A 13,123-nucleotide genomic window follows, 5' to 3' on the forward strand; every position below is an offset into this window, starting at 1 on the left:
CTGACCAGGGCGCTGCATTACATAAGCCTTTTTTTGCGAGACGGGAGTGAGGACCCACCTATGGCGCTAGGCTGTTTCTAGCTCGCGCGGCATGCTCAAAGTGCTTGTCGCGTTTTTGACTGCAGGCGATCGCAGGTGCGCCCACCCAAATTCACCACCCACTTTCACGGGCAACCACCACCTCGATAGCGTCCACTCCAACCAACAAATCTGTGTGACGTCCTTCAATTCGAAACCCTATTAGGAACCCGCTCTGAGGAAAGGTCAATAATCACCGCGCCTTGGATTGTCACGAGTCCTGAACCATTAGTTTGCTGTTACATCGACCAGCTTGCACTTGATCGCAAACAAGAGCAAGACATCCCTCGGAAACAAGCTCGAACGCAGCTTCGTCCAACCCGCATCTCAACGCCGCATTATCGTCCTCCCTCGCGTCCATTTGCGACTTCGACTTCGGGTTCGAGCATCAACAATTGGCAGCGCTACGAAATATCTACGAACTCAGCGATATATCACCAAGTGCTGGGCCTGCCTTCTTTTCCAACCAAGTTTTCCGACCGTCATGAGATTACCATAGTCGACGACAATCATACCGTTACTGCCACACGAACCACCCTTCACAATGGCGCGCTCCGAATCCCAACAATCCGTCTTCTCCTCTTATGCGCCGAGGTTACGCACCTACAACAACTCCCTCCTCACACCCGTTCTTCCCGGCACTGCTCCCGCGAACCCACTTTCGCGCACAACGAAGCGCGGCACTACCATCATCAACTATGCCGAGGATGGCTACGACGACTACGACGATGACGACGACAATACCCGCAGCCGCCGCCGCCCTACAGGCCTCCGCAGCGTACAGCCCGACGACGGTACTGTCAAGGCCGACCCGGCCGAGAAGGTTGGGAAGGATACACACGAGCCCGTAGAGGTACAAGGCATTTGGCGGGACTGGATGGGAAGATTTCGCCAGGGACGATCTGATCAACAAAACTTCGCCCAAGCCAGCCTACCTCTCACCCTGATTCCTATACGGATTGACCTCGATATCCCATCCTACACTCCGCCCCCGTCTCTCCCTCCGAATGCTGCGAACCTGGACCCCAACAGTCCTCTCTTCAAACCACAGGAGCCCACCGTCCCATACCGGTTACGCGACACGTTTCTGTGGAACTTGCACGAGACTTTGATAACCACTGACCAGTTTGCGACTGTCCTGGTCCAGGATTTGGACCTTCCTAACCGGAATCAGACCATAGCCGAGATCAGCAAGCAAATAAGGACACAACTAGAAGAGTACGCCGGTGTTGCTCTCCATCCTCTCTTCCACTCCCACCGCGACCGTCCAGCAACCGAGGCTCCCAAGCCCACCAACCTGCTCGAAGCCGCGACCTCAACCCCCAATACCCCAGCAGTCAACGGTAACGCCGTATCAACACCAACACCCGCCGCCAACGGCACTTCAGCAGTCCAAACATCCACCGGCGAAATCACGGCCGCCGCAACCCCGATCCCCCCAGACGCCGACGACTTTAGCCCCGACGACACCTACCGCTGCATCATCAACCTCAACATCAACCTCTCCTCGCAAGTCTACACCGACAAGTTCGAGTGGTCGCTCCTCCACCCTCCAGGCACCGCCGAGGCCTTCGCCAAGCAAACTTGCGCCGACCTGGGTCTGCACGGCGAATGGGTACCCGCCATGACGCACGCCATCTACGAGGCTGTGCTCAAGCTCAAGAAAGAAGCCTGCGAGTCCGGCGGCCTGGTAGCCGGTTGGGGCACCACCGCACTGGGAGTTGGCGGTGTCGAGTTCCCCAACGACACTGCCGTCACCGCGGGCGGCGAAGGTGCCGGCTGGCGATACGACCCGGAGCATCTGGCGGAGGATTGGGAGCCCAAGCTAGAGACGCTGTCGAAGGAGGAGATCGAGAAGCGCGAGGGCGATCGCGAGAGGCAGATCCGCAGACTGCGCAGAGAGACGGCCCGGTTCAGCAGCAATACCGGCATGGCGGGCGGCGTGCCCGTCGGATTTGGATTTGGTGGGCTGATTGAGCAGGAAGAGGAGCGCATGGGTCGCGGGGAGAGGAGCAAGAAGAAGAGAAGGTTTAGAAGCTTGTCGCCGACTAGTGGTAGGCACACCCCGGATGTTGGCGGCGGCGGCGGCGGCGGTGGTGGTGGGTATGGTGGTGGCGGAACGCTGGCGGATAATGAGCGGAACAACTGGAGGTGCTCTTGCTGTAGGGTGTGGGGCACCAGTGTGTGGGCGGTTCGGGATGGACCTTATGGACCGAGGGTGAGTGATCTGATCTACTATTTATGTCGAGTGCGAGCGATAATGCTAACGAACTTGCTTCACAGTCACTCTGCAATAACTGCGGCTTCATCTACGAGCGGGATAGGAAACTGCCGAGGTGGGCTAGGAACCTGCACGGAGCTGATCCCAAGCCTCTGTGAAAGAAGGATGTTCAAGGCTGGAAAAGTTTGGCCGAGGGGGGCAGGGTTTGTGGGTTGGCGTCTTGATTGGAGAAACGTCTGTCTCCTAGCTCGACTTCTCTTCCAAAAGACAATGTACTTTGCATTGAGACCATCGGTTTGATATCGTCGTCTTCAACTTCATTCAGGAGAGGGGTGTAGAAAAAGGAAGGAAATTCAAGCAGAGGGAACCGGCGTCATGGCAAGGCTAGGATAGGAGAAAGCAGTGTTACAGTTGGCACATTTGTTTGACTAAATACCTGTTTATGTTCCACTACCATGTTTTCTCCGTTTCTTGAAGCTCCCACGAGCTCCGTGCTGCTTTGATCGCGCGGATTGTGAAGAATGCAAGTCAACGAAGGCGGAAACTGACCAAATAATCATACCCCTTTCGAATGGAAGTCGTCACTCAATGCCTTCTCAATCACACAACCAACTACGACACGGATCTCCTTTCCTATCCGGTACGAGTGTTCTGTCTTCGATGGCTAGGAAACCATAGCACTGCAAGGTCAGTGTAAGGAGTTCCAGTCCAGTCCAGCCCACCAACCTCCATCAAAACGGCAAAACAAATGGATGGAAGGAAAATTTGTAAGAGAAAAATGAAAACCGTCATTGGCGATCAAAGAAACGCCTGTGGCCTAAGAAGGATGAGTTGTTCAAAAAAGCAAAAAGAATGGACAATACCGGATTCGAACCGGTGACCTTTCACAAGGCGCATTTGCACAATGCGAAGCGAAAATCATACCCCTAGACCAATTGCCCATCGTATGTTCTGTTGATAGGCTAGATGTTTTTAGTGCTTATGTTGCCCGCCTGGATAACCGCTCACCATCCCTTACTTACACCCACCGTATACGAACGGGAAGCCCAAGTCCAGTTCAGGCCTTCAGCTAGCTACAAAAGGGACAAATATAGAACTGACTTGCTGCTTGCATTAATCATCACGTCGAGTCGAGACATGCTCTCTGACGGCAACCAGATCTGCAGGTGCACCTGCAGTAGGTACCTTGATGGCAGATGCGGGGGTGATAGTGTCTCGGCAGTAACTTGCACCCGCAGTAACTGAAACCACCAATTCTTCACCGTAATTCGTCGAGAAGACGACGTATTTCGGTCAGTGCTCTTCGTACTTGCCTAACGCACCTCTAGCCCGTTCTCGTCCCGTCTGGCCCGCGGCTTAAAGAATCGATTCCGGAAGACTTATCATCGGAACAACAAACGAAATACCGAACCTAACACGACACCACTATCGTAAGCACACTACACTCTCCGGCGGAAAGGAGCGAAGGAAACGGACGATTCTTTATCAAACCGACACACGCCTCTCGTGGAACCACGCGACAACCGTTAGGTAAAGATCGATCGGATATTGCAAGCTGCAGTTACCGTTACGTGAATCCAACGTCACCTCATGCACACCGATCATCATCCTTTTTTTCCTTCCCGTTCCCCTCTGTTCCCGTCTCCAAGTGAGGACACCATCCATCCAACCAGCTGCTTTACCCCAGCTTGCCCTGATTTGCCGAGCCTGTTGATCGTCGGATCGATGAGAAAACCGGCCATCCCCACAAAAGTGAGATGGAAACGCCGGGGCCCACGGCTGGACTAGGTAGACTTCCAAATGTCAGGCTATCACCTTACTTGAGAAAATGTCAGATCAGACAGACAATCTCAAGATGGGTAGCGCGAACGAAAGGAAGAAGCGGAGAGTAAGCGAGCGGGGTATGGGGTATGGGGCAGCCGTCGGCGTTCGCGGTTTCTCCTCTATATGTGCATACCGTAACATCATCATTGTCACCTCATGTATCATTCCTGCCATGTGGCTTCGACGATGCTTTGAAGGGGAAGGGAGGAGCTCGATGGAAACGCGGAATTTCTCGGTAGGTTGTCCCGTCAGGTATCAAAATCAGCACCTCAAATATGAAGAGCCTTGTTAGTGCCAAGGGATGATATATTGCACTCTCTCCCACTCCTGGTTCCCTGACTCAAACACCTCCGCCTCAAACTATTTACACTTGCCATATTGGATCACCAGCAAGCAAGCATCAACCCCGGCCGGTGATCTCCCAAACAAACGACAAACAACATCTAACCCAGTCCATAACACCTGTCAAGGACTTGGCATCTTGAAACATCACCACCATGCAGCAGATCTGATCCGTTCATCCCATCGATTAGACGATTACATCATCGGTCGAGCACCCCCCTCCCGATCCTATCCTACAACAATCACCACCACCACGACGGCAAAACATCAACGACGCCTATCAGCAAAGTCACCAAAGCCAACCCTCACCACCACCCAAAAAATGCCGAAACAAGCCTCCTCAATAACCACCCTCCTCTCCTCCCTCTCCGCCCTAGCCGAAGCCAACCCCTCCCGGCCCGCCCGCGCTCCCCTCCGCATCCACTTCCCCGGCTCTCCCTCTCCCACCACCGTCTCCACCCCGGGAACCCCCCTCTCAAAGGACGCCGCCGCCCTCCCGCCCTCTTACTCCATCTCCGCCACCGCTCTCTCCAACATCACGCTTCCCAACTGCGACCTCAGTCCCGTCTCCAGTCACCACGATTCCTCCTCTGGCTCCTCTTCTGCGGGTGGTCATTCTAGGAGAGGATCAGAAGCCAGCAACGCGGCCGGCCAAATCCCTCATTACCTCGTCATCTGTCTCGATCTTGATCCTCCTTTTCCCAGTTTCCCCGTGCTAGCACCGATTTTGCATTGCTTGGAAGCGGACTTGAGGCTGGAGACGGAGGAGTTGGATGCTGATGAGGGGTATGTGTATTTGACTGCTGATGAGGTGGCGGGGGGGAGTGAGGGGATTAGGCACTCCAGGCAGGAGAGGAGGACGAAGCCGGTGGTGGGTTATATGGGGCCGAAACCGCCGGGGGTGAGTAGTCCACATCGGTATGTGTTTTTGTGTTGGGAGCAGCCGGGGGGTGTGGATGGGCAGAAGGTGAGGGAGGTTTTGGGGTTGGATGGTGGTGGGGAGGGAGAGGAGGAGGGGGAGGATGTGGGAATGACGAAGAGGGTGAGATTTGATCAGGAGGGCTTTGAGAAAAATTTGGGATTGGGGGAGGTGGTGGCGGGGAATTATTTTGTTTGTTGATGATGTACGATGGGTGGTGGTGTTGTTGGATGAGGATAATGGGAGCTGGAGGGTGATGGGGGGTGGGAGTGGATGGGAAAGTCTGCTGAAGGTGGGTACCAACTTATCCTTTTACTCTGGGAATTGCTGATCGTGGCTCAGGCTGGAAAGCAGCAAGATTTGGTTACAACACCCGAGATTGTACGAAAGACTGTAATAGTACTATGACTGTGTTTGTTCCCGTACTTTTGTGTTACAGAAGGGTTCATACGCACTTTTTTATACTAAGATCGTATAGAAATTCTCGCGTTTGTTTGCTTTTCGTATAAAAAGGCAATCTGCGACGCCCTTATATTAGCCTCGCATAGCCTTGGCCGGGTTAGGGTTATGTATGGCTAGAAAATCGTATAGATTTTTTATGTGCGTATGGAATCCCCAAAATGTACACATGCCCAAAAATGCGGTATGCGTGTACGCCCACCCCGATGCACCTCTCTGCAGCGCATTCGCTCAGCGCTCGAAGCCCTATAACTCCCAATAGGACCCCGTCGTCGCAAAAGTAAACGAACGAAGCAACAATAGACATCGCAGTATAAGGGGGATGCAGAAGGCTGTACGACGGATTTTACCATGTGGCCCGTGCCCGCCGTACGAGGATATACGACAGACCCTTCTTGTACGAAAAAGTACGGGAACAAACACAGTCTATATCTTCACAAGCACACGGTCCCGACTCAGAATTCGAACAAGCACACAGATACATCAGAACCTCTCTCAACTTTCACTACCTCGTTGATCACCTTCAAGGCACGAACATTCACCACTCCCACTTCTATCACCTCCCCTCCCCAAGACTCACTCAACCCTCCCAAACCTTCGGCCCCGGCGGCTCATACATCGTCGTCTGCCAACTAAAAATCATCCCCCTTCTCCCCAGCCCTTTACGCCCCCGGAAACGCCACCATCTCCGCCCTCCCCAAATTCCCCTCTCCTCCTCCATCTATTCCTCCCATAACCTCGACCTGCGCACAAGCCAAATAAAACTGCGGAAGCCACGAGTAAAAGCGAGACATCGTGAGCGAAAAGGTAGGAGATAATGACTCCCAAGACATATAACCCACAATAATTGTTTTGTAAAACCGTGGTTTACCGTTCCTTCCATGCGAGCTTCCCAGTCGGCTAATAAGGCAAAAAGCGGCATTCAAGTGTCATGGACTAATGGGTTCCATATATTCCAATGTTAACGGTCAAGGTTACAGTCATCTTCTCACTAAAGACACTTAGCGGCCGATGTCGTGATGGTGCTAAACAATGGTGAGATGCAAGAAGTACCCATCTTTTAGGCTTGGCTTGCTCCACTAACGCTTTCGTCAATAACCTAAACCTTATTCGTGTAGCTTATCCAAACAGATACCCTCACAAAAGTTCACGACACCAACGGCAACGACTCGCGCAGAACGGTCATGGCCCCCACACAACCGTCGCGTGGGGATCATCAACATTTCCACCCATTTTGACGAATTCTCTGTTGTTGGAACGAGGGAAAAGAAAACTCAGCAACCGTAACCGAGGGCGATGGGGGGCTACCGTCAAAGTTCTAGCCTCCCCCACTTTGCGTTGTATGTACGCAGTAGAGTCACACTGCGGTATGTAATGTGTATGCGAGGCGGCCGCCGTTATCGCCATGGAGTATAGAGATGGGGATGTGGGAGGTGTGGGAGGATACATAAAGCGGGCCAGGTCCCGGTGGTTTGGGTGTGATGAAAGACCGGATCTACCCTTTGGATCTTGTCCCATAAGCTTTGTTGCCCATAGGACAACCACTCGAAGGCAGACAAAATGTCCTCGACAGACAACAAGGAAAAGAACGTAGTCGAGCTCGGCCCCGTCTCGACGGGGTCAGACGCCGACGAGCAAATCAACCACAGCAAGCCAGTATCCAAGTTTACTCGGTGGTACCGCAGCCCTCTGTTCAACGTCATCATGGTCGGTCTCATCTCGTTCACCCAGCCCGGCATCTGGAATGCCCTCAACAGCACGGGCGCCGGCGGCGCGCAGGAGCCGTACCTGGTTAACGGGTCGAACTCTTTGACTTTTGGGTATGTCTCCTCTCTACCCCCTTCTCTCCCCCCACTCCTTACCCACATGCCCCCCCGAAAAAAAATGCTAACAAATTCCCACAGCATCATGGTCTTCGGCTGCTCCCTCTTCTCCATCCTCTCCAACAAGATCGGCATCAAATGGGTTCTCATCATCGGCACCCTCGGCTACGCGCCCTACTCCGCCTCGCTCTACGTTAACAACCGCTACGGAACCGAATGGTTCGTCCTCTTCGGCGGCGCCCTCTGCGGCATCGCCGCCTCGGCCCTGTGGGCCTCCGAGGGCGCCATCGCGCTCGGCTACGCCGACATCAAAGACCGCGGCAAGTTCACGGGCATCTGGCTCGGTCTGCGCGAGCTGGGCCAGCTGCTCGGCGCTTCGATTCAATTGAGTCTAAACGTGAAGAAGGAAGGCAGGGGCAAAGTAGGGTATACCACGTACCTGGTGCTGATCGCGCTGCAGTGTCTGGGTCTGCCGTTTGCGTTGCTGGTGTCTTCGCCGCAGAAGGTGATCAAGGCTGATGGGACGAGACTCGTCAAAGATCCGACCGGGCTGAATAAGACGGTCAAGGGCGAGTTTAACAAGATCTGGAGTCTGTTTAAGAGGAGGCAGATGTACCTGCTGATGCCCATCTTGATTGGGTTTCAGTGGAATAGCACGTATTTGGGCATTTATATGACCAAGTAGTACGTACTTATCCTCTCTTCGACTCGCTCGATCTTACCTGGGCCAAAACTAACACTTCCAAAGCTTCTCAGTCCGCTCCCGCACCCTCGGCTCCCTCGTCTCCGGCATCGTCGCCACAGCCGCCAACGTCTTCTGGGGCTGGTTCTACGACCGCCAATCCCTCTCGCGCCCGACCGTCGCCAGAATCACCTGGGCCTTCTTCGTGATTCTCATGCTGGGAACCTTCGGCTGGCAAACCGCCAACGAGAAGCTCTACGGCGACCTGAAAGCGGCCGGCACCCCCATCACGCTGGACTGGGCCAACCCAGGCTTCGGCCGCGGTTTCGCGTCCATGGTCATCTTGAGGTTCCTCAACGAAAGTCACTACATGTTTGTGTACTGGCTCATCGGCGCCTTTTTCGATGATCTCGAGACGTTGGGACTAGCGGTGGGTATTGTCAGGTCGTTTGAGTCCGTCGGCTCGTGCTTGGCGTTTGGTATTGGCGCGGCGCAGGTCGCGCCCATGGTGAATCTGATCATTGCGTTTGCCATGTTTGGGTTTACGATTCCGGCGACGTCGGCGGTGGTGTTTATGGTGCCGGAGAGGCCGGTGAATTTGCGGAAGTTGGAGGATGAGGACGGTGGTGGTAGCACTTCTACTACTACGTCTGAGGGAGAAGCAGTGGTCGTGGTCGTGGCCGCTGCCAAGGAGGCGAGCATTGAGGAGGGCTCTGTGGGCTCTGTGGCTGCTGCCCCTGGTTCTATTACGGATGGAAAGGAACGGGATGGAGTGCAGCCGCCGGTTTATTCGGAGCTGCAAGTAAAGTGAGGTGAAATTAAAGGGGGCCCGGAGAAAGGAAACAACGGGACGGAAAGATAGGAACATGGATGATACCCACCTCCAAATGGCCATTTTGGGACATTGGAGGTTATACATAGTAGTCGAGATTTACATATGGTTAATGATAATAAGATGAGCGTTATGGTGGCCCTTGTAATCGCCAAGGTAATCGCCAATCTCGATCTCGTGCTCTTGTGAACTGGTCGATCAGATGAAACAAATGTCGGGCAGCCATCCCCTACGACCGTTCATCCGAAAGTTTGTGAGAATAATTCGGAGATGCCTATATAGGCTTAGTGCTAGTGTCAAGTGGGTACCAATGTTCCAATTTGGCTTGGTGGCTGAGTGGCTCCTACCTTGGGTTCTCAACAGCAAGGTCATCCATTTGATTCCAGGTCGAGGGCAACTTTTGTCAGTTTGGAGGGTAAATCCAGCTAGTAAGAAGGGGGCTCTAAATAAGGACTAGCCTCCCAGCCACCCAGAATCTGGCTACAGACCTCCCTAATACTCTAGGAGCCCCCAACTCTAGTTCCACAGCACTCTTCTACATACACATAGATCAATACAGAGATTTACCCACATTTGATTCAACCGTGCATTCTAACAACTTTCGGGGTTTTTCCACAACGCCTTCTCTATGGGAGGGCTGTCTGGGCAAGTCCTGGGCACTCTCCCATGGTGAGTTCACCATAGCGTACCTACCTATAGCGAATATATTTATTTCCAGCGAATATTCTTACCCGTGCGTGTGAGGCTGGCTTTTGAAAGGGAAGGCTGGCCAGACTACACCCACTCTCTTGCAGAGAGTGGGCCACTAAATTCTGGAACACCACTTTAATATGGGATAGTGCAACTTGTATGGGAACAGCACCAAAAATGTATGGGAATCAAGTAGGAAAAGCTGTAGCACTACGACAATAAGAATCTGAAAGATGCAATTTGAATGAGAGCTTCGAGGAAGTTCAATAAAGATACTAGAATTTTGAGAGATTTTTCCGAAGTAAAGAAGTTGGTATAACATCGAAATCCTAGTCTCTTATAATAGTCGTGCTCCGATGTCAGCCCCTATCTGCTCCGCCGCTATACGTGGCGTAATTTCTTTATACCCTGTAGGTCCAAATAGTATAATATTAAGATTACATTTATATATAGTTTGAACAAAATCGGCTAATGTGTATAAGGAATGTTTAATTTCTGCGTAAATATTCGAGTATTAGACTATTATAAAAATTTTAAATTCAATAAAATAAAGTGTCCGAGGATAGATAGTACGCATTGTAAATCCATTTTTATATACTTTTTTTTGTATTTTTATTATAATTTTGTTGTTTGTTGATATTATAGGAGTAGGTTCTATTGTGCGCAAAATTGTATTTAAAAGGATCGTATATTCTATTTTTGTAATCTATTGTTGTATTAATACGGAAATTGGTATATATAATATACGACTATAGATTTAATATTAATAATATTACAGTATTTATTCGTTATATTATTAACTTTTATTAATTTAATACGTCCGGGCTTCCTAATTTGGCTTTCTAGGGTTGGATTAGCGAAGTATTGCGATATATAGTATTTAATAATAATAAAAATGTCCGATATAATTTCGTTGATATAGTCGTTATTTATTTATTGAATTAGGAGTTATTACTAGGCTAGGATTAACATTATCCGAAATTTAGTTAAGTAGAATTTATTTATTATATTATTTATTAACGAAGCAATACGATTTTTATTGCCCGTACCAGCTATAGAAAGAGTATTATTTTTTAAATTATATTTATTATCCTAATTAATAAGATTATTATTTAGATTATATTATTTGATCGGTTTGGCAAGAAATAGTATAATATTATTATTAAATCTCCGGGTATTCGGTTTATTTTAATTAATTAGTTAATTATAAAAGTATAGAATTTATATATATTACGTTTAAAACTAATAAGGGAATTAACCTTTTATTTTCTTATTAGGTTTGAAGGTTAATTCCTTTATTAGTTTTGAATGAATTTTAAGTAATCTTTTAGTGATATTTACGTTTCTAGGTAAATTTAGAATTTAGAAACTATATATATATTTTTGTCGGTTTAGAATAAATTATTTACGTAAAGTTTATAGAATTAATGCGTAATGTTTCGTTTAATTAGTGAATTGTTTTTATTATTATTAATAAATTATATATTATATTTTAATAGTGTACGTTTCGAAAATAATTTACGGATATTTATATTATTAGGATTAATATCCTATTTAGCATCCTTTAGTTTGGGTATATAGTTATTTTTATTTATAATATATAGTATTATATGTATAAGTATAGCGGTTTTTACTTAGAGGGTTGTAAGTTAAGTAAATTTATTATTATTCGTATTTCTATTAATTGTTTTAATATTGCGATAGTATTATAGTTAATTTTATAAGGCGCGTTTAAGGATTATTAACGGTTCGAAATCCTTTTCGGCGCGCTTATATTTAATATCTCCCCACTTAATATTTATTTTATTTTAAAAATTATTATTTATATTAATAGTAAGTTATTTCTTTTCTCCATCCGGGCGTATTTCTTATAATACTTTATATTTTTTAGTTGTAAATTATTGTAAGTAATAAGGGTAATTTATAAATATATGCCAATATTCGTCTTTAAGATTAGAGGGCTATATATAAGGATTTTAAGCGGTCGGATTTAATATATCGGATAATGTTCGCTACTATTTTATTTAGTATAGGTATATATATTTTAAATATCCAGTAGGTAATATAGTATAGCGTGGTTAAATTTGATAATATTGTAGATTTGGTTTAGTATTTTAAATACGCCGTTTATACGGATCCTATTATATATAGTACGGGGTATTATTTTATCCCTTATTATTAATTTAATTATTTAAGCTAATTATATAAATTTATTCAAATATAGACTATTATTTATTTTAAAAATGTTTTATTAAATTATTTTATTATGTCGGGGTTTGAAATTTAATATGTACCGCCCCCCCCTTCTATTATTATTATTTTATAATATACTGCGTTAAATTTCGTTTTAATTAATAAACTAGTATAATTACTTATTTCGGGGGATGAAGATATATTGAATAAAGGAGATATATTTAATAAGGAAGATATATAGAGCGATGAAGATATAAAAAGTAAAGAAGAGTTATTGGATAATCATAATATTATTATTGGTTAATTAATTTTATAGGAGTTAGGAATTATCAATAGTAATTAATAATTTCGTATTTAGAATAAAATAGAGAAATTAATTCGGGAAGAGATTATTAAAAAATATAAAGAGATATACGAATTTATTAACGTACTTTATTTTAAATAATATATTATAAGGCTATTATAAGAGTTTAGACTACTCTTTAAATTTAGGGATCCTTTTAATTATATAATAGATTTCGACATTGAACGCTTCGGTACTATTTTTACCGTATTATTTTATTTACAATATTATAATAAGTATTATACCCTTTTAAGTTTCCTATTACTTATATTGAAGAAATTTATAATTATTATTTAGCGCTTAATAAAATTGATAAGGGTTAGTTTCGCTTTGGACTAATTAGATCGTTTTATAATTACTATTACTAGAATCTTTTATTTTAATATATTAAAATTATTCCATTTACTAAAAGAAGTATTTATATTATTATTTTTCTTGAACATATTTATGTAACGGTTTGGGAAATAGGAATTTATATTTATAATAGAAGATTTTATTAAAGTTATTCCGGAATTTAAATTATAGAAGTAGTTAGAAGGGTATAGGGATATTTTAGTTATAGAGTACGTTTATATTATATTTATTTCGTTGAAAGTATTTATTATAAGTATAGAAATGATAGTTCGTAATAGTATAAATATAGAAAAGAGGAGATTAGTAAAGGCGGAATAAGTATAAATTTTAAAAATTGTTATTAGTAGCCCGTTTAGCGCTATA

The 13,123-nt window shown here is 46.4% G+C and overlaps 3 protein-coding genes and 1 non-coding gene across 4 annotated transcripts; 3 read left to right on the forward strand and 1 right to left on the reverse strand.

Annotated features, from left to right (window-relative positions):
* The first annotated feature begins 139 nt into the window (after positions 1–139).
* On the forward strand, positions 140–2,729 carry B0H65DRAFT_541876 (uncharacterized protein). Its single transcript, XM_062829191.1, has 3 exons — positions 140–2,181; positions 2,245–2,296; positions 2,362–2,729. Exons 1-3 carry the CDS (start codon positions 623–625, stop codon positions 2,455–2,457), a joined length of 1,707 nt encoding a protein of 568 aa, XP_062678440.1. The 5' UTR covers positions 140–622; the 3' UTR covers positions 2,458–2,729.
* A 423-nt stretch (positions 2,730–3,152) lies between these two features.
* B0H65DRAFT_t400 lies at positions 3,153–3,240 on the reverse strand. The gene has a single exon. It is a non-coding gene; the product is annotated as a tRNA-Ala (tRNA).
* A 1,048-nt stretch (positions 3,241–4,288) lies between these two features.
* Positions 4,289–5,752, forward strand: B0H65DRAFT_289502 (phosphatidylethanolamine-binding protein). The gene is made up of 2 exons (XM_062822990.1): positions 4,289–4,358; positions 4,657–5,752. Exon 2 carries the CDS (start codon positions 4,788–4,790, stop codon positions 5,583–5,585), a length of 798 nt encoding a protein of 265 aa, XP_062678441.1. The 5' UTR covers positions 4,289–4,358; positions 4,657–4,787; the 3' UTR covers positions 5,586–5,752.
* A 1,276-nt stretch (positions 5,753–7,028) lies between these two features.
* On the forward strand, positions 7,029–9,271 carry B0H65DRAFT_289730 (major facilitator superfamily domain-containing protein). The gene is made up of 3 exons (XM_062822991.1): positions 7,029–7,663; positions 7,748–8,350; positions 8,415–9,271. The coding sequence occupies exons 1-3, from the start codon at positions 7,404–7,406 to the stop codon at positions 9,157–9,159; spliced, it is 1,608 nt and encodes a 535-aa protein (XP_062678442.1). The 5' UTR covers positions 7,029–7,403; the 3' UTR covers positions 9,160–9,271.
* The last annotated feature ends 3,852 nt before the right edge of the window (positions 9,272–13,123 follow it).

Source organism: Neurospora tetraspora, assembly GCF_033439725.1.
Source record: "Neurospora tetraspora strain CBS 560.94 chromosome Unknown B0H65scaffold_7, whole genome shotgun sequence".
Taxonomy (NCBI): Eukaryota; Fungi; Ascomycota; class Sordariomycetes; order Sordariales; family Sordariaceae; genus Neurospora; species Neurospora tetraspora.